Source organism: Rattus norvegicus, chromosome 7 (assembly GCF_036323735.1).
Source record: "Rattus norvegicus strain BN/NHsdMcwi chromosome 7, GRCr8, whole genome shotgun sequence".
NCBI lineage: Eukaryota > Metazoa > Chordata > Mammalia > Rodentia > Muridae > Rattus > Rattus norvegicus.
The window spans coordinates 18618835-18646576 of record NC_086025.1 but is presented as its reverse complement, the minus strand read 5'-3'; the positions used below and the strand labels follow the sequence as shown (position 1 = coordinate 18646576).

General features: G+C 44.4%; 2 protein-coding genes across 7 annotated transcripts in view; both read right to left on the bottom strand.

Moving 5' to 3' along the window:
* Positions 1–22482, bottom strand: part of Ube2r2l2 (ubiquitin-conjugating enzyme E2R 2 like 2) — a 35862-nt gene extending 13380 nt beyond the window's left edge. The window contains exons 1-2 of the mRNA XM_039080495.2: positions 20370–22482; positions 6838–6935 (exon numbers count right to left, since the gene is read on the bottom strand). Coding sequence (XP_038936423.1) covers positions 6838–6935; positions 20370–20393 — 122 coding nt within the window. The 5' untranslated portion in view covers positions 20394–22482. The remainder of the gene's footprint in view (positions 1–6837; positions 6936–20369) is intronic.
* The window catches only part of LOC134479845 (putative sperm motility kinase W), a 665424-nt gene that overhangs the window by 185058 nt on the left and 452624 nt on the right, over positions 1–27742 (bottom strand). The gene's annotated exons all lie outside the window — the stretch shown is intronic.

Here is a 27742-nt window from a genome sequence, read left to right as displayed (position 1 = left end):
ACAGGCTCAGAGAGGGAAGTGACAATTACAATCTGCGTGGGTATGTGCCAGGTTGTCTGTATGTTATGGTTGTGTAGCTCAGTGTTCTTGTGGGTCTCATCTCTGACTCTCTTGCCTGCTCCTGGACTGTGATCCTCCCACTGGGCTGCAAGGAGGGTTTGTGCCTGGTCTCAGCCGTTATACTTGGGAGGTCTGGTCTTACTCTGAGGAGAGAGGTGTCTGTGTGTGTGTGTATGTGTGTGTGTGTGTGTGTGTGTGTGTGTGTGTGTGTATGTGTGAGAGAGAGAGAGACAGAGACAGAGAGACCGAGACAGAGAGAGGGTTGTGTGTGTGTGTGAGAGAGAGAGAGAGAGAGAGAGACAGAGAGAGACAGAGACAGAGAGAGGGGTGTGTTTGTGTGTGTATGAGAGAGAGAGAGACAGAGAGAGGGGTTTGTGTGTGTGTGTGTGAGAGAGAGAGAAACAGAGACAGAGAGACAGAGTGACAGAGAGACAGAGAGAGGGGTGTGTGTATGTGTGTGTGTGTGTGAGAGAGAGAGAGACAGAGACAGAGACAGAGAGAGACAGAGAGCGAGAATAAATTAAAAAAAGAAATTCTCAAATATGTTTCGGGGATAGAGAGAGGACTCAGTGGCTAAGAGCAAGTACTGTTGTTCTAGACCCAAATCTGCTATGTAGCACCCAACACACACAACCCTACATCAGGCACTCACACAGTCGCTAACTCCAGCTCCTAAGGATCTGAAACCTCTGGTCTTTTTGGTCACATGCATATACCCACAGACAGATACACAAATGCATAATTAAAAATCAAATAGATTTTTTAAAAAACCTGTTTTCCAGCAACCATCTGGCTAAGCCACCTAGCAGGCAGGGAGGAGTCGATGTGTGCAATCTCAACACACCTGAGGTGCAGGAGCCAGATCGAGAGCCTGGCTCTCACAGAAACCAAGGGAGTCACAAGGGAGAGAGGGAATGGCATGTCTGCTTTGAGGCCAGCCTGGTCTACACAGCAAGTTCTTAGCCAGTCAAGGCCATATAGTGAGATCTTGTTTCTAAATAAATATTTAAATACATAAGTAAGCGAGTGAACTAAAGAAATAAACAGAAAACAGCCTGGCCTTGTGTTTCCCTCCCCAGGCCATACCCACCCACCCCGAAGAGCATTGAGAAAGCAAAAAGAGCTCGTTCTTAAAAACCTGAGCGTAACCCAGGGATTGGTGGACGGGGTTTACAGGTTTAGTATAATCTGTCAGAGGTAAACTCCACATAGTGCTGCTGTCACTGACATCAGCTCTATATTCTACCCTGACTCTGCTAATTAGAAGGATCTTTGAAAAGGCAGACAGTAATACCAAAAGATAACCCAGTTAATACTGTCCTTATTGTATATTTCAACATGGAAAAGATATTTAGAGAGGACATCAGGGAAAGAATCCAGTTCTAACTGGAAGCAACACATGGTAAAAAAAAAGTAGTTTCAATGGTTGACATATTGGGTCTTTCTCTTTATGCTGCTAAAGCAACTGTGACATTTTAATGGTGTCGGCTGAGCAGTGCTGGGATGCTGTTGCTGATGTTCCCAGGACATAATGCAAAAACAAGGATTCCCTGGTGAACTGCACAAAAGTGCAAAGTCTAAAAACTAAGACTGAAAGGCCAGCCTGGTCTACATAGTAAGTTCTAGGATAGCCAGAGCTATGTAGAAAGACCCTGTCTCAGAAACATCAGCAGCAGCAACCACAAAAGCCCCCTAAGATTGGGGAGGCATGCCTCTGGAGATCAAACAGCTCTCACGAAAGACAGGTAAGCAAAAAAGTAACTTAAAAATTTTGCATGAGTGTATGAAGTGTTGTGTGCATGTGTGTGCACACACGTCACATAGGTATAAAGGTGTCTATGTGAAACCAGTCTTCTCCTTCCAAAGTTGACATGAGCTACACAGACATAGCAACCTGAACAAACTACCCTGTCTCTCCAAAAACAAAACAAAACCCCTTCACTGTGCCCATTTTGCTGACAAATGCTTGCAGCAGACCCTGGATCTCTCCCTTTCAACAGGTTGTAGAAGACCAGACAAGAAACTCATACCCGCATCTGTGGCTGCTGGACTGGGTCCCCCCATTCACACCTACCAAGACCACTTTTCCACTGTTTAGGAAAGGGAGAGATGACAGGTACTTCTGGAGAGGACCTCAGAGAAAGCAGCTGTCAGGTCAGGCCATGGCAAGAACCAGAGTCGGTTTCTGGCCGTTTCCCACAAACAGGAGACAAAGGACCATTCACCAGCATTGTCCTCATGGGGTTCCTGGACTTCAGTCCTTCAGAGATGGCAAAACCATCAAACTTCAGTAGATAAAAACTGGATTTTTTTTCTTGTTTATTGCTCTACTCAATTCCCACAACCGTATGGACTCCAGCTCTTAAAAGGTTCCACATACTCTTTAGGTGACAAAAACCCACCCACTCACATGCGAACAGTCACAGATGTGAGCACAACTAGACCGGATTCAGAGTTTACTGACAGTGCCTCGGTCAGGCAGGTTGCTAAACGCTGACAGTTCAGCAGCAGTGCTGATTGGAAGATCACCTGTCCATCTGACTGTCTTTCACAGGTGGCATCATTACATCTGCTGAACATTTGGGAGGCAGAGGCAGCAAATACATGGCAAAGCAGTCTGCAGAACAAATGCTTGGCCAGCCAGAGCTACACAGGGGACATAGCACTTCCACAAGTAACCCTCAAACAAATCTAGCAATTTACCATCTTTAGAAAGAACCTCCAGGGCTGGAGAGATGGCTCAGTGGTTAAGAGCACTGACTGCTCTTCCAGAGGTCCTGAGTTGAAATCCCAGCAAACACATGGTGGCTCACAACCATCTGTAATGAGATCTGATGCCCTCTTCTGGTGAGTCTGAAGTACAGCTATAATGTACTCATACATAAAATAAATCTTTAAAAAACCTTTAAAAGAGAGAACCTCCAAAGCGTGCTGGTGCGTGCCTGTAATCCCAGCATGCAGGAGATGGAGGCCCGAGATCAAGGTCAGCTAGGCTAACAGTAAATCCCTGGGTTTATTTTAAACAAACAAAACAAACAACAACAAAACGAAACCTTTGTCTCAACAAATAACAGAAACAAAAAAAAAAAAAAAAAAAAAGAGAGAAAGATTCGCCATTGTTGCGAATCATGAGTGGACACGTTCCTGACTTGGCTCCCAAAGACCACCAGGTAGTGCCAAGCAGACAAGGCGGTTTCAGACTGAAGTAACAACCAACATCATGCAGCACAGAGACACAAGACCCAAGAGAGTAACCAGCTCTAAAGCAAAGGGACAAAGGCCTCAAGCACCCTAGGGCGTGACTCCAGAGCTGCCCAACAACAAAACAGCCTGGTGAGAGCAGAACACACCTCCCTGTTAGGATAAAGAGCACTCCTCCCCTCTCTCCCTTCTCTCCAGAGAGGATCTTACTGTAGTCTTATCTTCATTGTGTAGACTGGGCTGGCCTTGAACTCACAATCTACAATCTCTACCTCTTGAGGGCTACGATTAAAAGTTTGTGCCACCACAAGTAACCGAGGAAAAATAGTGTGACTTCCTGGTAAACAGGAGGAATAGAGCAGCATCCAGGAAGGGATGTAATGATTAAAAATCTCGTTCCAGGCTTTCTATCAGGGCACAGGCTTATTCCCCAAAGTAAAGAATCAGAGATATGGAGTCAACACTCAGCCTCTAAAAAGAAGCACCACCAATACAGGGAGACCACTTCCTCAAAGCCAGGGTGTGCACCAGCCCTGCCTGAGTAATAAGCACCACACTCACACTTCAAGGGATAACCAGGATGGGGGTGTGTGACCAACTTTAAATGAACTCTTAAAGACTTATCCTCAGGATACCTCAAACTCCACAGGACCAGACTGGAAATGTAACAGCGACCTACAGTGTTCATCCCTACACTAGGTGCGGGAAACTCACAACAGAAGCAAGCATGGCCACATCGCTGTAATCCCAGCGCTGGGGGGCAGAGGCAGGTGGATGTGTGTGAGTTCAGGGCCATCTGGTTTATAGCATCACTTCTGCTGGGGAGTTCCTGCAGGTATCACAGCTGGTGGAAACTGAACCTCAAAGAGATGAGGATGAAAACTCACTACAACCTTACTTAGTCAGTGATGCTGGACCAAAACTTCCACAAAGTCTGATCCTGTGGCTTAATCTTCTTACACAGTTGAACACAGTAAAACCTGATGTAAACCAGGGGTTGGGGTGTGGTCTCCACATGACAAGTCTCACAGCAAAGCCTTGGGGACAGCTACATAAAAACTCCTTTACGGATGCCCGACCTCGGCAGAGCACCTGAGACCTGCACTCTGAGGATCAAGGCTACCGACTGGGAACAGGACACGGGGCCCAGAGAGGATTCGTAATAACCATAGGGTGGATTCTCATGATGGAGAACGCAGGGTACTTGGGTTTCTTTCGTAAGGATGAGTCCTCCTCACTGAAGGCAAAGCCCAGGATTAGAGCCGAACACACTCTGAGGATTTGGGTGGAGGCTGGCTCCTAACAGGATAGCAGGGGCCTCTGTTTCTCTCACTCCAGGATTCTGGGTAACCAGCCATCGTCCTTCTGTCCTCTGAGGAAAGCAGGCCTGTGCGCTCCACCCGCCTGGTTCCTGCAACGCTTCCTTTAAGTTTTGCCTCCTAACTACCCTTGCACTGGGGCCAAGGAGAACGAAGTGATGCTGCCCTGGTGAGGACAACAGCTGCTAAGTGACTAAGGGGTGTGCAACACACAGTCAGAACACAAGCGGGGAGCACAATTTCAAACTTGTAAGCTGTTTGTTGCTAGACTTTCTCAATCCTTTCAGACCACAGCTGACCATGGGAAATAAAGTACACTGTCTGCTCACCTGCAGCTCACAGTAGCCTGGGAAGCAGAACAGGGCCCTCTCAGGCTGCCTCCTAGACACTTGATGACCTTAGAGTGGAATAAATGAAACTTTCCCTACTTAGTCTGTTACCATAGTCCCTATTCAAAGCCTTTGCTATAAAGGGTTCTTCTCAAAGCAAAGAAGTAGAATGCATTTAAACAAAATGTTTAAAATATTTTTCATGTACTCAGCATTCAGATTAGATGTGCCATGTGGAGTGGACTGGGGCGACACACGCATGCAGCTGGCAGCTATTCTGCCCTCTGGCAGGGGAAGCAAATTGTCATCCCCCACCTGACAGCACACAGGGCCCCAGGCAGCTCCCTGACAGGTGCTGTGGAGCCGCTTTGCTTCCTCACTGACTCACGACTTTCAGCACCAGGGGAGCATAACAGAGACTGCACCTCACAGAAGCAACAAGTCTTTACCTTCTCTTTGTCTGCACCCCACCCCCCTAAGACAAGCTCTTCCTGTGTGGTGCTGGCTGCACATGTATTATGTAGAACAAGTTGGCCTCAAACTCACCGAGATCCTCCTGCCTCTACCTCCAGAATGCTGGGGTTAAAGGTGTGTACCACGACACTGTCCACGAAGTATATTTCTTACTACATCAAAACCATAACTAGTTGGGCTGCCTAAGCTCCTCAGAATCACCCAGGTGGGGTTGGGAAGTTGGATGGAAAAAAGGAGCCTGCTACCTGATGAACAGAATTGGTTCTTGATGGAAAGAGAGAACTGATTTCCATAGCTCTGGCCTCGGACCTCAGCACCTGAGGTCGGTCTGTCTGTCTGTCTGTCTGTCTCTCTCTCTCTCTCCCTCCCTTTATATATACATAACACAATTTAAACACAAAAGTTAAGGGATCTAATAAGGAGTAAATTCTAATGTAAGAAGAAGAAGCAGGGGCTAGACAGATGGCTCAGTGGTTAAGAGCACTGATTGCTCTTCCAGAGATCCTGAGTTCAAATCCCAGCAACCACGTGTTGCCTCACAACCATCTGTAATGAGATCTGATGCCCTCTTCTGGTGTGTCTGAAGTACAGTTACAGTGTACTTATATATAATAAATAAATAAATCTAAAAAACAAAATAAATAAATAAATAAATAAAAAAGAAGCAGATGAGGAAAATCAGAGTCCCAACCAGCACTGCTCAGGGAGTCAACACTTCAGACTGATGCAGGTGCATGTGTCAGACAACTAGGAACTGCACACATTCCAGAATCAGGTGCTCCCCTATCCCAACTCCATCTTCAGTTACCGTCACTACAGGCCGATGTGATGAGTCCACTGCCAGCACTGTGCACATCCTCCCTACGCCCATGCCCCATGCCCTCCTATAAACCTGAGCCGTCACAGCTGCTCTCTCTCTTATCCCCACTCAAAGGCCATCACCTTTCACATCCCCCAACTCTCCAATAAATCTGTTGTGTGAGGTCTGTTGCATGATGTGAATTCTGCAGTATTCCTTAGCATGCTGGTCACCAGGATACACTTTTACCTTAAAAGCCGTCCAACACACCCTCATGCAATAGCAAGAGAGAAAGTCACAAACGCAGGAAAGATTCTGTTCACTGATTCAAACAGAATGAGACACACCACATATACGCCCAAACGAAGTTTCAAGGAGCAGATGTCTGTACTCCCTGTGTATTTGGGAGGTTGAGGTAAGAGATTTACTTGAGTCCAGGAATTTGAGGCTGGTCTCAAAAAATAGCCAGGTTAGTGGTGGAACACACTTTTAATCCCAGCACTGAGGTGGCAGAGGCAGGTGGGATCTCTGAGTTCCAGGACAGCCACAGGGCTACAGAGAGAAAGAAACCCTGTCTCAAAAAATGAGCCCACCAACTAACCAACAAATAAATGAAAGCAAAACACAACACAGTTCACTCCATAGAACATCTTACCTCACATTCTGAGGAGGATTCCACCTTTCAGAGGGCAGCTCTCCACTCTGTGGGTCATCTACAGGCGGATGAAGGATTGAAATGCATACATCTCCATTCTACAAGACAATGATACAATGTTCAGTAAAATGTAAGAGACTGATACAAGCAAGGTGCAACCCCACACATCTGCAAGCCAGGCAGAGGCAGAGGCCCAGCTGGGCTACTATACAGTCTCTCTCTCTCTCTCTCTCTCTCTCTCTCTCTCTCTCTCTCTCTCTCTCTCACACACACACACACACACACACACACACACATGTGTGATTTAACCCCATGCCTTGGTAGATATGAGAGTTTGAGGCCAGCCTGGGCTATACAGCAAATTCCAAACCAGCTAGGGCTACAGGTAAGAATCTGACTCTAATAAAACAGAACCAAAAAACCAAAAATGTGATGAAGTTTTTTATTAAAATTTCTCCATGCTCAATTTCTAAGTTGAAGAAGAATTAAATATTATAAAATTTTATTTGGACCGGGTATGGTGGCACATGTCAGCACTCAAGGAGACAAGAGGCAGGATGGTCACTCCAAGTTTGAGACAGCCTGATCTATATACATATTATGTTCCAGGCCACCTAGGGCTATTATTCCTCAAGCAGAACAAAACATATGGGGTAGTGTCCAAGATAGATGTCTGTCCTGTCTGTAGCATCATCTTTCTGAAACAAACAGAACAAGCAAGCAAGCATGGTACCTGCTAAGTACACGGTTACCAACTGACCGCTGTGCTATACGATCTGCATAATGCATAAGCACTGTAAGAGCGGATCTAACAAGCACAGTCAATACGTCAAACACACAGCCACAGGGAGGTATCTAAATAAACATATACTCAATAGAAAACAGGTCAGTAAAACAGTCATTTGTTTCTTTTCTCCCCCTACCTTCCCTTTTCCTGTTGTTTTTCAAGACAGGTTTCTCTGTGTAGCCAAGGCTGTTCTGGAACTCTGTAGACCAGGCTGAGCTCAAATTCAAGAGACCCACCTGCCTCTGCCACCCGAGTGCTGTGATTACAGGCGTGGCCACCACTGCCCGGCAAGTTATTTGTTTTTTAAATCTCAAGGATGGAGATAAGAGTTAAAAGTTTTCGAACTGATAATATATATATATATATATATATATATATATATATATATATATAATGTGAGGTATAAAAATTATTATGTATAATCAAATTAAAATACATGCAGACGGCTAGACGGTGGTAGCATAAGCTTTTTATTCTAGCACTTGCAGAGGCAGGGGGATCTCTGAGATCGAGGACAGCCAGGGATACACAGAGAAAGCCTGTGTAGAAAAACTAAACAAACTACTTCTTTGTATGTGTGAGTAGCCTGTGTGAGGGAGTCAGTGGTGACCACCATGTCATTTCCTCTCTGCCTTATTTTTTTGAGCACTAAGATAGTCAACTACACGGCTTAGCTAGGAATCCTCCTGCCTCTGCCTACACCTCACTGGAATTAGGTCTACACTGCACTGTCTCACTTGGCTTCTCACAGGAGCTGGGGACGGGAGCTCAGCCCTCATGTCTGCACAGTAATCACTTTCCTGAGGCATCACCCAAGTGCAAAGCACTTTAAAGTGTGTGTGTGTGTGTGTGTGTGTGTGTGTGTGTGTGTGTTGAATTTCTTAAATTATATGTATGTACTGGGAGGAACAGAGGGAGGGAAAACTGTAGTTGGGATGCACTGTATGAGAGGGAAAATGTCTCTTTGTATGAAAATGTCTGTCAATCAGCTGGTCTTACTATTGCTGTGACGGAACACCGTGACCAGAAGCAACTGGAAAGGGCTCATTTGACTTACACTTCCTCAGCACTGTTGGAGGAAGTCAGGACAGGAACTCAAAGGAGGCAGGAGCTGGTGCTGAGGCATGGAGTGGTGCTTCTTAACTGGTTTGTTCCTCATGGCTTGCTTGGCCTGCTTTCTTATGGAACCCAGGAGCACCAGTCACCCCCAACACAGCGAATGGGCCTTTCCCATCAAGGGTGCCCTGCACACCAGGCCCAGCCTGACTGCCGCTCTGGGGCCACTGCACGTCCATAGCCTCTGGGAGCTGAGCAGAGATGAGACAGTAGAAGGCTCGCTAGACAGTGACGTGCAGAGGGGCTCCTAGTGGCAAAAGCTTCTGGAGAGCGTTCTCTTCCCAGGCAGTGTTACAGCTCTTGTGTGACAGATGCTCTCAGACAATGGAGTAATTCTCACACATCTTTATTGCTATTGGCTTGGTCTGAAATGTTTAGGGATGCCTCGTCTCTATGTGGAGGCACTGACCCTCCATGACTGATGGCCACAATTCTCTCCATGGTAGGCTGTGGCTATGAGACCAGGGCCTGGTGACAGGAGCAGGCGAAGCTCCTAATGTTTGTCCCTCGTGGGTCCCTGGGTCTTCAAGCCCACCTCGATCTTACTAGGCTTCCTCTCACAGTCCACTGCCCTACAGTGTCCAGCAATCAAATCTTTAAGACAAAAAATAACATGGAGAAATGGCTTTGATATAGGACCTAAGTTCAGTTCCCAGCACACGCATCATGCAGCTCACAACCACCTGTAGCTCCAGTAGGTCTGATCTCATTGTCTTCTGCAGACCTGCACACACAGGTGTACACACGTACACACACACAAACACACACACAAAGGTGTACACACAAACACACACAGGTGTACACACAAACACACAGGTGTATACACGCACACACACACAGCTGTACACACGCACACACAAACACATAGGTGTATATACGCACACACAGGTCTTCACACGTACACACAAACAGGTGTACAAATTCACACACACAGATGTACACAGACACAGGTATACACACGTGTACACACACACAAACGCACACACACAGGATTACACACACAGGTGTAGACACGTGTACACACACAGATGTACACACACACTCTCATACACACAGGTGTACACACACAAGTGTACACATGTATACACATGTGTACATACTCACAGGTGTACACACACAACTGTACACATGTACACACATGTGTACATACTCACAGGTGTACACACACAACTGTACACACACACTTGCACACACAGGTGTACACACACACACAGGTGTACACACACACAGAGTAAATTTTTTTTTAATTTTCATTTTACTTTTATGTGTTCTGCCTTCATGAACATCTGTTTACCACATGAGTATAATGCCCATAGAAGCTATAAAAGGGTGTAGAAGTCACATACAGCTGGCTGTGAGCTAGTGTGTGGGTGCTGGGAACTGAATTCAGGTCATCCAGAAGAGCAGTGCATGCTCTTAACTGCTGAATGTCTTCCCAGCTCCAGAAATTACAAACAAGCAAGTAACCAGACCACCTGCTGTATCTGGTTGAAAGCCTGAGGCTGAGGCAGTTCTAAGTTCTCCTAAGGAAGCTACTCTGCTGCTTTGTTAAGAGGACATACTGCCTGTCAGGCTGCCTCCCAGGTAACCATAGTTATGCCCCAGACTGATGCTGCTGTCAGCTTTGGTCAGAAAAGCTCCCTTCTGCAGTAGGCTCATAACTTGTCGCCTCAGTCACAAACAGGGCATCTACATCCCCCTCCTCAAGTGCTCAGCAACCACAGGTCAGCAAGGCGGTAAGCAGTCTTGGGAGCCTGGAGCTGACTACTGCACATGACACGCAGGTGTTCTCGTGCACTCACAGCAGCTGTGAATACTTTCATGTGCCCTACAGGAAAACACCTGCCAATATCCTGTCACTCAAAGGGCAGAAACTCAACAAGCCCCACCCTTCCTTGAGCTTATAGTTAATGGCTATTAGGGAGGAAGAGTTTCTTCAATGCTAAAATCCTGGTGTCACTAGTAAGGTGCCCAGGCACTGTCAGCAAACACATGCAACCCATTTACCAAAACAGAAACAAGGCAGCAACAATAGCAAGAAAAAGTGGACAGGGTAGAAAGAGGAGCAGTTGGAAGGAGGAAAAGAATGAGAGAACCAAAGTGGGACAAGAGGGAGTAATGATAAAAAATTATATCCATGTATGAAATGTATGAAACCCATTCTGTATAGTTAATACTTTTTTGGTTTTTTGTTTTGTTTTGTATTGTTTTTTGAGACAGGGTCTCTTTCTGTCCTCAAACTCACAAACCTACTCTTTGGTTGGTTGGTTGGTTTTTTCGAGACAGGATTTCTATCCTGGACTCAATTTGTGGACCAGGCTGACCTAAAACTCACCTGCCTCTGCCTCCCTAGTGGGTGCTAGGATTAAAAGTGTGCATCATTACCCCCAGCCACAAAACTACTTTTGTAGAAGCAAGAACGTATCCCTTTAAAAAAAATTTAGGGCTAGAGAGATGGCTCAGCAGTTAAGAGCACTGACTGCTCTTCTGGAGGTCCTGAGTTCAAATCCCAGCACCCACATGGTGGCTCACAACCATCTGTAAAGGGATCCAATGCCCTCTTCTGGGGTGTCTGAAGACAGCGCAGTGTACTCACATACATAAAATAAGTAAATCTTTAAAAAAAATCTTTAGATGAATTTTACTTACTAAACTTTGGTCTTATCATCATGCCTTGGCTAGCTAGGAGTTCTATATACACTAGACTGGAACTGAACTCCTTGAGATCCATTCATCTCTGCCTACTGAGTGCTGGGATTAAAATTCTATGTTACAATGGCTGGCTAGAGTAACTGGGTTGGACATGGAGGCACACATTTGCAATCCTAACACTTGAAAAGCAGAAGCAGGTGAATGGCTCTAAGTTCATGCCAGCCTAGTTTACACAGTGAGATACAGATCTGTCTGCTATCACTACAGTAAACTGTTTCAAGTAAACTCAAAAAAGCAAACAAAAAGTCAGAAAAGTCTGGGAACTGCTGGGCTGGAAGTAGAAATCAGTATTAATGTGCCCCAGCACCACAAAAACCACACTCCAGTGGTGCTTGTACATTCACAGGACTATGAATTAACGTTTTTAGAAGCTTTCAAGTTCTATCACACCACTTTAAAATACTCTGCTTGGTGTTTTCCCCACTCCTTACCTCCCCAGACTTCTCACTACCATCTTGCTCTTCTGTTGAATACCTGGACCTTAAATACAAATGTAACCATACAATATGCAAGCCTTTCTCTGACTTCTTTCACTTTCCTGCATGTTTCAGTTGCCTCTCCTTTGTGACCCCCTGCGTGGATGTGGTGAGCTGGTGCTGTGGGGACACTGGTGTGCGCAGTGCTGAGCTCTACACTTGTGTGCTCGCCTACAGCGTGTGCTTCTTCTCCCTTACAGCAGAACTGTGGGTTAGATGTGAGACCCGTGTTTACCTTTGTCTAAGAGCACGTCCACTGTCCTGTGCGTTACTGGCAGTGTGTGGCATCTGCAGTCCTTGTTCCTCAGATGCAGCTAGCCTAGGCTGGTGTGATGTGTCCTTCAGTTCATTCAATAATTGTCAGGTTCTCCTTGTATTTTCCTACAGGTTGTTGCCCAGTCGGGCCTAATCCTCTTACCTCAGCCTGAGTATACATTTGTGGCTAACTTTGGCTACTTTTCAACTAGGTTAATCTTCTTACTACTGAGTTTTTTGAAATTCCTTAAAGAACTTTACAGACTGAGCTGGCCTCAACTGCAGGAGCCCTCTTGCCTCTGCCTCTAGAGTTTATTTCTGAGCAGCTTTTGAACATTTTTATCATCTGTTGTTGTTGTTCATGGAAATGCAACTATTAATAAGTGTGCTACTTCCCACTTGTGCTAATCTTAACAGGGAGGAGGTCAACTGCTCTGTGGACAAGGATTGACTAATGTGGATGTTGGAGGGGAAGGGGAATCACCCCTGGACAGGTTGTTAAGAAGGCTAGCTGAGCAGGCCCTGAGATATAAGCCAGAAAGACTTTCCCCATGACCTCTGCATCAATCAGTTCCTGCCTTGGCTTCCCTCTCTGGACAGTGACCCAGAAGATGCAAGCCAAATAAACCTTCTCATAGGAATCTGTGGCGGTTTATCACAACAGAAGCCATAGAAAGTACACCACTCAACGAGTGTGGTGTCATGACCGGGCATCACAGTTCCTGCCTACAATGTCAAACCTTGGGAAACTGAGGAAGGAAGAGTGTGAGTTAGAGGCCAGTGTGGGTTCCAGGCCAAAAACTCCAGTAATTACACACGTTCTCAATCCTTGGTAACAAGTTTCACACTCTACTTCTCTCTCGATGTCGATTTGGTCCTACCTCTAGATTTCATTTCTCTATAAATTTTATGGGCATCTTGCTGAGAGGGAGAGAGAGAGAGAGAGAGAGAGAGAGAGAGAGAGAGAGAGAGAGAGAGAGAGAGAGAGAGAGAGAGACTTACTTTGATTGGAGATTTATGAATCATTTATGCCAAATACTCTCTGCCCTCTTACAGTTGTCTTTTATTAGGAGCTCAGCTGGTGAAGCACTTGCTGTGACATCGTGAAAACCTAAATTCAGTCCCCAGTGTGCACATGAAATGCTGACTGTTGCTGGGTGTGGTGAGGTGGTGCTGATGCACAACTTTAATCCCAACACTCAGAAGGCAAAAGCAGAAGACCTCTATGAGTTCAAGGCCAGCCTGGTCTCCAGGATAGTCAGGGCTACACAGAGAAATCTTCTTTTGAACAAAGAAAAGAAATATCGAAGTGTCATTTTTAGATAAAATAAAAAATAAATACATGAACAGAGTTGAGTGTCATGGCACTCCTGCAATCCCAGGGCTGATATAGAGAAAGGTGTATCCCTGGGGCTGGCTGATCAGCCACCCTTAAGCAGTTGGCAATACTCAGGCCCCATAGAAAGACCCTAATTCTAGGATTATATTCACCCCCTACACCCTTTCTTCTTTTCCCTAATGCTGGTTCCCTTCCTATTTCCTACAGTCTCCATTCTAATTTTATGTCTGTCCGTCTCTTGCTTGATTACTGTTTCTATTTTTAAGATTTGGATATGTATGAGAAAATTTTTGTTTTGTTTTTTGTTTTTCAAGACAAGGTTTCTTTGTATAGCCCTGGTTGTCTTGGACTCACTTTGTAGACCAGGCTGGCTCACAGAGATCTGCCTGCCTCTGCCTCGAGTGCTGGGAATTAAAGGTGTACAGCATGACAGTGGCTCAAGAAAACAAAGTGTTTGTCTTTCTGAATTGGGCCTATTTTGTTTACTCATTTCTGCTCATTTTCCTACAAATGACAGGACTTTACTTTTTTTTTTTTTTTTTTTGGCTAGATAATATTCTGTTGTGAGTCTACAGTACATCTTCTTTTCCCCATGTATGTTTCTGCTGTCTGTCTGTTTTGGAGTAGGATCTCACTACATAGTCCTGGCTGGCCTAGACCTCTACAAGTAGATCAAGTGGCCTCTATTCAGAGCTATCCCACCTCTCCCTCTGCCTCTGCCTCCGCCTTCAGAGGTGCAGTGAGATTAAATGTGTGCACCACCACGTCTGGAACTGGCACTGACCTGCTGCCTCTGCTTCTCAGTGCTAGGGCTTACACTTTGCTGTGTGTTTGAGACAGAAAGCCCTATGTGACCTGGGTACTTGGTAAGCCCAGGATAGAATCCTCTTGATTCCATCAAAATGCTCTAACAACAGAAATGTCCTACTGGGTCCAGTTTATGTGGCATTGGCAACTAATGGGCATCTAACCTGGTTATGTACCTAACTGTTGTGAAGTTAAGGGAAGTGTAGGCAGGCAGGGATCCAAACTGTATTTAACCCTGAGTTTCCTGGGTACATAGCAAGCAACTAGCTCACATCACAGTTCCAATTTTTTGAGGAACGTCCATGTTAATTTTTACACCAACGCACATGCCCAACCAACAACCATACGAGTTACTTTTTCTCCACAACTCTGCAGCCGTGTCCTTTTCCCCTTCCTGTCTCTTTAAAAGTTTATGTGTATGGGAGTCTTGTTATATTATGTCTGGGCAGGACATGGTGGTATACATCTTTAATCCCTGTACTTGGGAGGCAGAGACAGGTGGGTCTGTATGAGTTCAAGGCCAGCCTGCTCTCTATATAGAATCCCAGGCTAGCCAAGGTGAATACTACGACCCTCTCTCAAAAAATAAAAAGTTCTGATTATGTGATAAAAATGTACATGTATGGGGCTACAGACATCTCTTGGTAGTTTAGAATGTTTGATGTGGAGCTGGAGAGATGGCGCCACAGTTAAAAGATCACTGACTGCTCTTCCATAAATCCTGAGTTTAACCCCAGCCACCACATGGTGGCTCACAACCAACTACGATGTGAGCTGATGCCCTCTTCTGGCACACAGGGGTACATGCAGATAGAACACTTATGTAAAATGAATAAATAAATCTTTACCAAAATAAGGGAAAAAATGAATACTTAATGCCAGTTACTGTAGAAGACCTGAGTTTCTCTCACAACACACACGAAGTGCCTCACACCTCTCTGGTTTTAGGGGATCTGATGCCCTAACATGTCTGCACGATCACGGTCTATAAGCATATATGCAGGCAAAACACTCACATACATAAAATAAAAATGACCCAAGGCAGAGTCTGTTTGGTCCTGGACATCCTGGTACTCTCTTGGTAGAGTAGACTGAGCTCAAACTCAGATCCACCTGACTCCTGAGTGCTGGAAACTAAAGAGATAAGAGATGCACTATCGCTCTCCAGCTATAATAAATAGAATTTAAAAATGTGTATTTGAAGGATACCATTTGTCCCTTTGAAGAAAGAAAAAAGCTTGTCTGAGCCACGAATCCCAGCCCTCAGAAGTCAGAGCCAGGCAGATCTCTGTGAGATTGAGGCCAACCTGGTCTACAAAACGAGTTCCAGGACAGCCAGGGCTACACAGAGAAACAAGGACAACAACAGTGCACAGTTCTCCGTCCATGGCGGTTCTCATGTGTATGAGTGTTTCCTGTCCGTGTGCTGGGTGTGCAGCCGGTGCTTGCGGAAGACGTAAGTGTATTGTATCTCCTGAAGCTTGAGTTTCAGATGGATGCTGGGAATCAGACCAGAGGCCTCTGCAAGAGCAGTCGGTGCTCTTAGCTGCAGAGCCAGCTCTCCAGCCTTTTATGGTCCTTGTTAAAGGCCAGAGAGTAAAATGAACACAAGATAAATGTCAGCCTCCTTGGAGAGCAGAGTGAGCTACAGACCTGCAGCCCCACAGCTGAGAGTTCTCCCATCACAGGGAGCTGCACCCTCAAACCCTCAAACTGTGACTCATCTGTAGATTCTTCTGTAATGTATTTTGTTTACAGCAATATAGAAAGCAACTAGCTTGGGCAGTGATGACAATTTTTGGGGGGAAATAAAATAATAAATAGGGCGAGGAATGTAGTACACAAGTGTAAGCCAGCCACTGGGGAGCTGAAGCAGGACTGCCCTGAATGGAAGCTGCCTAAGCCACAGTGTGCATGTGTGTGTGAGTGTGCATGTGTGTGTGATGAGTATGTGTGCGTATGTGTGTGATGAGTGTGTGTGTGCATGTGTGTGCTGAGTGTGTGTGCATGTGTGTGTATGTGTGCGATGAGTGTGTGTGATGAGTGTTTGTGATGAGTGTGTAATGAGTGTGTGTGTGCATGTGTGTGTGATTGTGCGTGTGTGTGCATGTGTGTGTGTGATGAGTATGTGCATGTGTGTATGATGAGTATGTGTGCAGGTGTGTGAGTGTGTGTGTGTGATGAGTACGTGTGCAGGTGTGTGAGTGTGTGTGTGTGATGAGTGTTTGTGATGAGTGTGTGTGAGTGTGTGTGTGTGATGAGCGTTTGTGATGAGTGTTTGTGATGAGTGTGTGTGTGTGTGTGTGTGTGTGTGAGTGTACATGTGCATGAGTGTGCACAGGGTGACGCAGGATAATGAAAACAGCATTAAGGGTCTACAGTGAGCTCTTTCAACAGCCATTCTCAAAACAAGGCCAAGAAGCCTCAGCCCTTAAGCACTGGCTGCTCTTCAGAAAACCCTGGTTCATTACCAATACCGCACGGCAGCTCAAGGGACCTCACACCTTTCTTCTGGCTCCACAGGCATTGCCCATATGTGGCAACAGTCATCCACACCCGCAGACGTCCATAAACATAAAAAGATAAAAGACCAAGATCCACAGCCGAGTACAGTGCTCTCACCTACGAATTCTCAGGATCTGGAAGGCAGAAAGAACAGGCAGAGGCAGGACTACAGTGACTTCACACCAACCTGGGCTACTGAGACCCTGTCTCAGTCTTACTCTCCCCAAACCCGGAGCACCAAACAAAAGGGGTGTGTGAGGATACAGCGTTGGGGTACATACTTTAACTCCCACCACTGGGAAAGCCTAAGCCAGGACTCGAGGGTGTGCATTACCCAGGGCGATGCAGGGAGACACTGCCTCAAAATATCCAAAGTGTCAACTGTTTCTGAAACCTCTTTATCCTTTAAACTTTGTCTATGAGTGTTTGACTTCCTGTGTACCTGTGGTGCACATGTGTGCTTGGTGTCCATAATGCCAGAAGAGGGCACTGGATCCCCGGGAACTGGAGGTACAGACACATGGCTGTGAGACACTGTGTGGTGCTGGAAACTAAACCTGGATCTTCTGCAAGAGCAACAAATGCTCCTAACCATTCAGCTATCTCTCTAGCCCCATGTAACCTTTTTAAAATCTAAAGTTGCTGCAAAAATCATTTTTAAAAGTTTATGTCAGTGGCTTTTAATGTGGCTAAAACATTTAGACAATGAGAACAAAACATTCAAATAGTGCACCAAATCTTAATTTTTTTAAGAATTTTATATTTAGAATGTCCATGAGTTTAACAACAATGAGATAGTTAATAACGTCTCTGGTTTATAAGGTCATAAAACTGCCACAGTATAACCTGTGTATGAAATCCTAGTGCATTTTCTTTAGTCTTGTCAGTTGATTCCTAGTTAGGATAAATCATTAAAGCTAGTATTACAGAAATTACAAGTTCTATAAGATAGTGGATATTTCTATCTTCCACACAGAGAATAACTCGATTTAGTAAAACCAACATAGTGAACAAGAACAATCAAGAAGTGAAGCAGAAAAGTGATTCCGTCTGTCTCACGCTCGAAGCTTTGCTGCCCCAATAACACCGAGCAAAGGCTGGGCCCAGGGATGTGCCCACTGTTGCTGCGATAGGATGTTCAAGTCCAGCACTGGCAATGTAACAGTGGAGAGAAAGGGAGAGGGAACGGAAAAGTTAACACAAATGACTTGCCAGTTCCAGGATTCAAATATATGTCTTTTCCAATTATATCTCACTACTATCAGACAGCAAATGCCTGGCTTGTTTTGTCGAAGCTAGCCTTTAGGTCCTGGGCTCAGGCTCTCATGATAGCAGGCTTTCCCATGCACTGTAAGTTGAGGTTCTAGGGTGGGGTAGGGTGAGGGTGGTAATGAATATTTTATTTAAGTCATCCTATCTATAAGGTTTGTAGTCATTTGCATAAAGACAACAGTCCAAGTAGATTCCAGTTGAATGCTTTTGAGCACAGTAAAACATGTAACCAGAAAACTACTTAATAAAAAAAAGAAAAAGAAAAAGAAAAAAAAAGACAGAGTCTCACTATCTAGCCCTATCTGGCCTGGAACTCTCTAAGCAAACCAGGCTAACTTTAAATTCACAGAGATTCACCTGCCCTCCAAGTGCTAGGATTATAGTGTACAGCAGCATATCCTGCAGCCAATACATTTCTTAACTGTAAATAACAGTACAAAATGGAAAGGAATCTTTTTTTTTCCCTCCAGAAGAGAGCAATACAGATGGTTGTGAGCCATCATGTGGTTGCTGGGAATTGAACTCAGGACCTCTGGAAGAGCAGACAGTGCTCTTAACCTCTGAGTCATCTCTCCAGCCCTATGCAGAAAGGAATCATACTGGGTAGTATAATCACTGATGGCAAACCCACATTGAATTTATTTTGTATTTAAAGATCCATCTTTAACCCTGCAGATAGAGGAATTGGTTCTAAGCATGAGATTGCCGGTGTTACAGACATTGCAGTACCCGCCCCTGGAGATTCGAACACCGAACGAGAACAACAGGAACTCCACCTGGATCCTCTGCAAAAGCCGGGTGCACTCTTAACCGCTGACTCATCTCTAGGGCTCCAACTAAATTTCCTTTTGTTCTGTGTTTCTCCCTCATTTTTATAACTTTCATAAACATAGTATTTTTAAAAGAATTAAATTCACAATTATTACAGTAAAGTTTACAGCCTTTTCGGCCATAACAGTACTTAATAAACTATAATCAAAGTTTGATCCCCACACACCCCCATACAGGGTTTCTCTGTGTATCCCTGACTATCCCAAAGCTCTCTCTCTAGACAAGACTGGTCTCCAATTGAGATCCACCTGCCTCTTCTAGGATTAAGTGTGTGTGTGTGTGGGGGGGTACCACAATTCGAACTCCATCTTTTGCTGTTTGACACGTCTGGATTTATTGGGGGAGAGGTGCCATGGTGTGTGTAGACCAGAGGACAACTCTGAAGAGTCAGTTCTCTCCCTCCACCATGCAGCTTCTGGAAACTAACTCAAGCTGCCAGGCTTGGTGGCAGGCGCCTGTTCTGGTTGAGCCTTCATGCAGTGCCTTAGTGTTATGATTATGTTAAATACTAAGAGAATATCACAGGCGCTGTTTCTGGAGAGGTAACCACGCATCACTGTTGTCCTGTGTATTCTAGCTAGAAAAACAAAAACAAAACTGTGCGTGCCCAGAACCCACTTGGGAAGCCCCGAGGACAATGAAAGACAGCCTGAAATCCATCAGGAAAGTTGTGTCAAACCCAAATTAACCAGGAAGTGCAATGAAGACACCTCACAGGAGAGGGTAATGCACAGATTACTCCAGTACTGTCAGGATGCAGCCCGAAGCTAAGTATGTTTCATGTTTCAACCACCAGTTCTCCTAGAAATGCTGTCTTCAGGACATTAGCTTGTTCACAGAAGAACCTCACCTTGGATTTATTCCAAGAGGCTCGAATGCTCAGCTGTAACCCCTGACAGGAAGCCAGTCCAAATCAAGTGGATAAGTTCTCCGCCCCAAAAGCCCAGTCTGCGCACAGCAACAGGTAACCCTCGCTATGAAGGCTGGGGACAGGCACACAAATACATTTATATGACTTTATTAAACTTTTAAAATGCAAATGTTAACACACGAGCATTATAATCTTATTAGTAAGCTATTAAGGCTTAATCTTTAACTGGATTATAATTACTACATATTATCATTAAACCAGACACTACAAAGTAGGGGTGCAAAAATCATGAATATTTCCCTGTAGTTAGAGCAAAACACACTTTTCTGAGATATCCAATCTACTTTAGAGGTGGGCGGGGGCTGTGGTGTTCTGACTGGGCCCAGATCCTTGTGCATGCTAAGCAGATGCTCTACCACTAAGCCCCCCTCTTTAGTCCAAACCACTTCTTTTCTGTGTGCTGATGATCAGACTCAGGGCCCTGACTGGTAAAGCCCTAACCTCTTGTTAAAGAACTAATCTGAAAAAACAAAACCAGACAGTTATGACAATGTCTCTTACATCATAGATGTTGGGGTGCCACATTTTGGTCAAGAATCTGAAGGTAGGTGGTGAATATGGGTAGTCAATAGGAAATTTAATACGTGCCTGAAAGAGAAAGACGATATGCTAATAAACAAAGCATTATTCATTTGCCTAATAATTCATTCTTTTATATCCCAAATAAACAAACTTCCTTTCTAATAAGAATAAAGTATGTTCTAGTTATTAGCATGTTCTTTTAGCATCTCATCAAATACTGATATTAAATTCCCCAACCCAGAAGAATGAAAGGTAGGCTGTGCCCAGTGCTGAGGCTGCTGCTGCCTGGCAAGGAGAGACCCAGACCACGGCATACAAACGTGCACTCTGCAGCCACACCCGTCCTCATCTTCTGGCTACTGTTCTTATGCCAGACAAAACAACTGATACGGTTTTCTAGTAAAGATTACAGAATCAATACATTTTCTTTTTATTGCCATCATGCAAACATTATCCCCCCCCCAATCAGAAACAATGCTGCTGCCCCCTTTGGACATCCTTTCCTTCCAGGGGTTTTCATTACACACTTCCCCTCCCACACCGAGCCTCGAGACTCCAGTTTACCTTCCAAAGCTCATAGTTCAAGCTCATACGCATCTCCCAGCACTAAATAAAGGTTTTAAAACTTACATGTAAATGTGTTATCTATGTACTGGATGTTTGTGTGTACACGTACCATGTGAGCCTGGTAGCTGTGGAGGTCAGAGAGGGAGAGTAGGCCCTGGAACTGGAGTTATGAATGGCTGTGAGCCACCTCATGGGAACTGGGAACCAAGCCTAGGTCTTCTGCAGGAGCAATGAGTGCTTTTAACCATGAGCCGGCTGAGTAGCTGGCTACTCTTAACACTTTCTTTGAACAGGCTCTGAATGCAGCTCAGTAATGAACACTTCCCTAGCATTCACTCCCTAGCCCTAAGTTCAATTTGAAGAACTGACAAGAAGAAAATTTTGAAATGTGGGTAATAGAGAGGAAAAAGCCAACAAGGTATAACAATGTATGTACCACAATGTGTGCATTTATGTTAACAAAAGATGACTCAAAAGGAAATTTTAGCATGTAGACATATGAAATTCTATATTGCTTTGCCTGTATCACATCATAAACATTTTTTAATTATAAAATATTCTTATGCTGGGCCAGCCTGGGCTACTTAAGATTGTCTCAAAACAGAAAGGGGGTGCAAAAAAAAAAGATTGTCTCAAAACCACAAAAAGCTAGCCCAGGTGGGACACATCTGTAACTTGAGCATTTGGCACAGTGAGTTGAAGCCAGCCTGGTGCTGCTTTAGACTCTACAGAAAAGTAAGCACTTGTTTGGGCAGTGATTACTTAATAAAACTGGAACTGTGCATAGATTAATGTGGCCCCTTTCCAAAAAGATACCCAGTTTATGATGTAGTCCATATCTTATAACAAATAGAGCAATGTTCTGAGTGTGGTTATCAATGTTAACATAACCTGATTATACACACAGAGATGAAACCTTTTTGGAACCAGGCTATACCTATCTATGTAGCCAAGGCTAGCCTCCAGTTTGCAGTCCTCTTGTCCATCATGTACTAACTAGGATTATGGGTATTCACCCAAACACAGGAATTCTTTCTTTCAAAAAGTCGTTTTCTTACCTTGGGATATTTAGGTTATTCCTTGCTCTTTTGGTATGATAAATATCTTACAATATATGTTCTTGGCCAGAATTCATATTTAAAATATTATGAAATATAAAATAAGGGCCTGGAGAGACTGCTCAGTGGTTAGAGCGCTGACGGCTTCTGCAGAGGACCAGGGTTCAGTACCCAGCACTCAGGTGGCTCACACCGTCTGTAACTTCAGTTCCAGGGCATCTCACATTCTGTCCAGACTTCCTCACTGCATTTGTGTTGTACTCAGACATACCTGCAGGTAAAACCCTCATATACATAAAATAAAATAAACTGGGCTAGTGAGATGGCTCAGTGGTTAAGAGCATTAGCCATTCTTCCAGAGGTCCTGAGTTCAAGTCCCAGAAAGCACATGGTGGCTCCCACCCTCTGTAAGGTTGCCCTCTTCTGCCATGCAGGTGTACGTGCAGCAGAGCAAACAAACAAAGAAGAAGCACATTTTAAAAAAAATTAAAAAAAATCTTTTTCAAAAATCCAAAGCAAGGAGCCTTAGGAGTTCCATCATAAAAGCAATGAAGACGCTGTATAAAGACCAGCTACTTCACAGGGCTAGGAAATAACCAACACCAGGCCTGGCAGCACACATCTGTGGCACACGCACTCAGGGGGTCAAGACAGAAGGGCTGGCCTTCTTTCTAGAGGCTAGTCACAAGAGAGCAGGCCTTTCCAAAGAACAACTCAGTCTAGTCCAATCTGCTATTGCAAAAGCTTTACAACAAACATTTTATAAATTCAATATAAAAAATTATGATTGGGCGGGATGTCGGTGTGTGGGCAGGCACTGGAGAGAACCTGCTCAAACCACATGACACCCACATCCCACCCTTGAGAACTGTCATTTATCTGCCCCTTCTACAAGTTTTCTAAAAACCTCTACTTTCTGAGAGATGTCTTATTTATCTAATTTGAAGCAGGGCCATCATGTAAACAGTTCTCCTCGTGGCTTTTGCTGAAAATTACTGCCTAAAACTATGTTCAAAGTTACCCTAGTCAGAGCGTGCGTGCACACGTGGTTTCTTTGAGACAGGGTGTTTCTGTTTAGCCCTGGTCTCAAACTCACAGAGATCCAGCCTGCCTCTGCCTCCCAAGTGCTGAGATTAAAGGCATGCACTACCATGGCCCTGCTTAAGTGTTTAGTTCTTTAAGAATTAAAGTGCCTAATAAAGAATATAATATATTAGAATTGTTGCCCGAATTAGCAGAAGAAAAAGAAATGAGTGAACAGGGACCAGCAAACAGAAGCCTAAATTAGCCAAAGTCATAATGAACCATAACATGGGGCCTGAGATACAGCTCAAGACATCTCTGGCTTCAGACTCTTGGTTGTTTCTCTAGTATCTCAGAAATGGAGTGAGGGAACTGTGAACTGAAAAGTAAGATCAGGATCTCAATGCTAGAAACAACAATTTTTTAAAAAAGATTTTAAATACTGAACCTTGACTGAAGGTAGGGCCAGAGTCCCCTTGAGGTGTGGCTTTATGAGGAGGTCAAAGACTCTGCATTCTGAAGGAACTGAAGATGTTGCTCCTGGTCAGCTGGTGCGCTTATGGGAAGGCAATGAGCAATCTGGACTGACAGGGTTTAAGAGGTTAAAATAAAACCAGAATTAAGGAATCCAGACAAGCAGGTCAGTTAAGCCATCAGCTACCAGCCACCAGGACATAGTGACACTTAGTATTGCAAAGGGTATCTGAGCTGGAGTCCAGGAGCTCAGGGGTTATCAAGGTGGCTGGCTTCATCTCCAGATAAATGGTTACATAGGAGGGAAACTGGAGCAGCCAATGACACTTTGTAGCACTTCTCTTTGCCCTACTGACACTTTAAGCCACATCTACACTGGCATGCTCCTAATTCTGACAGACAGTTCTGATGATTCTCACTTCATTTTAATAGTCCAGACCCTCAACTTTGGTGCGATGCTGAGCAGCCTGTTTACTAGTTTGTGACCTCATTCCTCAATCACAGGTACTAGACTGCATTCCACCTCTGACTTTTCTTCTGGAAATATACTGAGCAAAGAGTAGCTAGGTCAGTGGGAAGTGGACTTGGCTACCATACACAAGGCCTTCAACCTAAAACCTGGCACTGTCCACCTGCCCCCGAATGTGGTAAAGTGTGTTCAGCTTCTGTCCATCATGAATAGGAAGTACTTCCTGGAGGCTATATTCTTTCTCCCAAACCGAGGATCTCTATGGACCTCTTTCCACACAATCACCTAACAGACAAACACAGCTGAACATCTGGGTATGTGCTTTGAGTAGGGCAAAATGTACTTAAGGCACACAAGCTTAATAAGCTACAGAACCAGGAATGTAAGCTACTCTGTGTAACCCTGGGAAAGTCTCTGAAACTCCCTTCAAACCTTAGTTCTACTCCTTACCCCCCTTTATAGAACTATGGTAGTGAAATCTCACCAGATTGCTGTCCAAGTTATAGGATGGGAAGACGGCTCAGTGGGTACAGTGCCTGCTGTGCAAGCATGAGGACCTGCATTAGGGTCCCCAGCAGCCAAACAAGCTGAAGCTCTGTACTGCTGGTAGATAAGCCAGATCCAGGATGATTCTGGGGTCCTTCCAGCTAACCAGCCAGGCTGAATAACATGGCCAACTCAAGTTTCAGGGAAAGACCCTGTCTCCAAAGCAACGTAGAGAGCAATGGAAAACACCCAACTCCAGCCTCTGGCCTCTACACAATCATGCACATGACAGCATACCCAGAGACACATGCAGACCTACACCACACACAATAATGCATGTATTAATCAAAATAAGAAACTGACATCCACTGGGCATTTCCTATGTGCTGGACACTTCTATAATATATTACATATGTTAACTCATTTAATTCATAAAATAAGCCTGGCTTATCATCAAAACCTTATTATAAAGAAAATAAATACAAAGCTTTAGGAACTCATATAGGATCATATTTAAGTAACTGTCTTTATATTATTTATATAAAGTTTTCTCTCCTCTCTATATAAAATGCAACTCAGATAACAAATGTTCTGCCCATTCCATCGCAGGGCAGGGAAATGCTAGTCTCACAACGAACAAGAGTTGTATCTTTGTTGTTCTATATTAAATAAGACAATTTTCTTACATGGAGGTTTTGTTTACTTAGTTTTTTTTTTTTTTTGGTCTTTCAAGACAGAGTTTCTCTCTATAGTCTTGACTGTCCTGGAATTCACTCAGTACACCAGGCTGGCCTCAAACTCAAGAGATCTGCCTGCCTCTGCCTCGCAAGTGCTAGCATTAAAGGTTCATCAGTAACTAGAAGGAGAAGAAGGTGGATCCTTGTGATTTTTAGGCCAGCCTCATGTACAAAGTGAATTCCAGGACATCCAGGGATAGACAGAGAACCATGTTTTGAAGGGGGCAGGACGAGGTATGTCATTAGACACAAGTTTTAAAGAAAAGAGTCTTGGGCTGGAGAGATGGCTCAGTGGTTATGAGCACAGACTGTTCTTCTAGAGGTACTGAGTTCAATTTCCAGCAACCACATGGTGGCTCACAACCATCTGTAATGGGATCTGATGTGCTCTTCTGGTGTGCCTGAAGACAGCTATGGTGTACTCATGTACATAAAATAAATAAATCTTTAAAAAACGTTTCTCCTTCCCTTTTTGGAATTATGTCAATTATAACATTAACATTATACCTTTTATACCTCATCTTTCTGACATGGTTTATCATGTAGCTCTGGCTGTCCTGGAACTCATCATATAGACCAGGCTGGCCTTGACCTCACAGAGAACCACCTGCTTCTTCTAGGGTTAAAGGCTTGTAATGCCAGGCCCATATGCCTCTTCTTTCTAATGCTTTCCCCTTGAGGCCCTTTCTCCTAACAGACCTTATTTCTTTTTCTTTTTCTTTTTCTTTTTTTTTTTTTTTTGGAGCTGGGGACTGAACCCAGGGCCTTGCGGTTGCTAGGCATGCGCTCTACCACTGAGCTAAATCCCCAACCCCAGACCTTATTTCTTGAAAGATAATTCTGTGTTGGCTTCTGAGAACCAACCCATTCTTTCCCTCTTATATCTAATAAAAATAAATAAAACAAGTGGACAGCAACTGGAACAATACCCACAATTGTCCTAAGGCTGCCACAGGTGCTATGGCTAGCTATACAAACAACAGCAGCAAAAACAGGAAACCCTGACAAGGCAGAGGTCAGAAGGCAGGAACCATAGAAATGTGTCCTCTCCCTCCAAATGCCTACCGTCTTGGTTAGGGTTTTTCTGCTGTAAACGGACACCATGACCAAGGCAAGCCTTATAAAGAACAACATTTAGGTTTAGTCCATTATCACCAAGGCGGGAGCATGGCAGCACCCAGGCAGGCATGGTGCAGGAGGAGCTGAGGGTTCTACATCTTTATCTGGGCTGCTAGCAAAATACTGCTTCCAGGCAGATAGTATCTTAAAGCCCACTCCCACAGTGACACCCCTATTCCAACAGGGCCTCACCCTCTAATAGTTCTACTCCCTGGGAGGAGCATATACAAACTGTGACACATACCCCAATGCAAGTTTACAACCACCTGTTAAGCATGCACAGCTGAGGCTCTCACACAAAATACTTTTTAAAAAAGTCTCAGCAAAAGTTAATTTCCAATGCCATGTAGGTCTTATAATTCGCCTTGGGAAAACTGTTTCGGCACTGAGCTTTAAGAATAAAAATCACAATAACTAGGTACAGTAGCTCATACCTGTAATCAGGCAAGTGGGCACTTAAGTCAAGAGTCACATGAATCTATCTGGACTATGCACTGAGTTACTAGCCTGAACTATGGCATCAGCTACTGTCGTCCCACTCAACTGCCACGTGCAGGGACCTCAGGACATTCTTTGGGAATATGCAAAAGTGAATGAAATCCCCCTGATGACTACTGGCTTGTTATACAAAACCAGTCCAACTCTTAAAGTATCTGCTAGTGAATAATACAATAAATATTCATAAGCTTGAACATTTACTACATTTCCTGGGCTCACCATTTTGTTAATTTGCCTTTTTCTGTTCCATATGCATTTTTACCATCATCAGGTATAATGAATGGGTCTTAGCAGATTCCACTTGGGTGTTCTACTGAATTCTCTCTCTCTCTCTCTCTCTCTCTCTCTCTCTCTCTCTCTCTCTCTCTCTCTCTCTCTCTCTCCTGAATTCTTGACCAGAGTTCTTCCAAAACAAGCATTCACACAAATTAGTTCTTTTTATTTTGGTTTCAGTTTTGAGATCTGGCCTCATGCAGTTCAGGCTGGCCTTGAACTTCTGATCCTACTTGCCTCTACCTAGGACTATGGGGATTATAGCATGCATGTCCCCATGTCTGGTCATTTCATTCAGTGCTAGGGATCAAAGGCAGGGCTTTGTGCCTGGCAGACAAACGCTGTAACCAACTGAGCTACATCTGTAGCCCCTACACAAACTAAATAATCGTCAGCAGCTTCAAACTCTGTCAACTAGTCAAATAGACAGCAAGTGAGCAGTATGATTTAGCATATAACAAATGCCCGCCCATCTACAGCCAGAGAGAATAATCACTTGCGTTTCTTAATTGACTGATGCTGCTGTCGCCATCCTCAGCTGTCCTCATGGAAAGCTAATCATCCTAAACATGCTTAACTTCCCAGTGTCAGATTCAGCACTAATCAATCTTCACTACTGGTCAATGGCTGTCCATCTAGTTGCAGCTT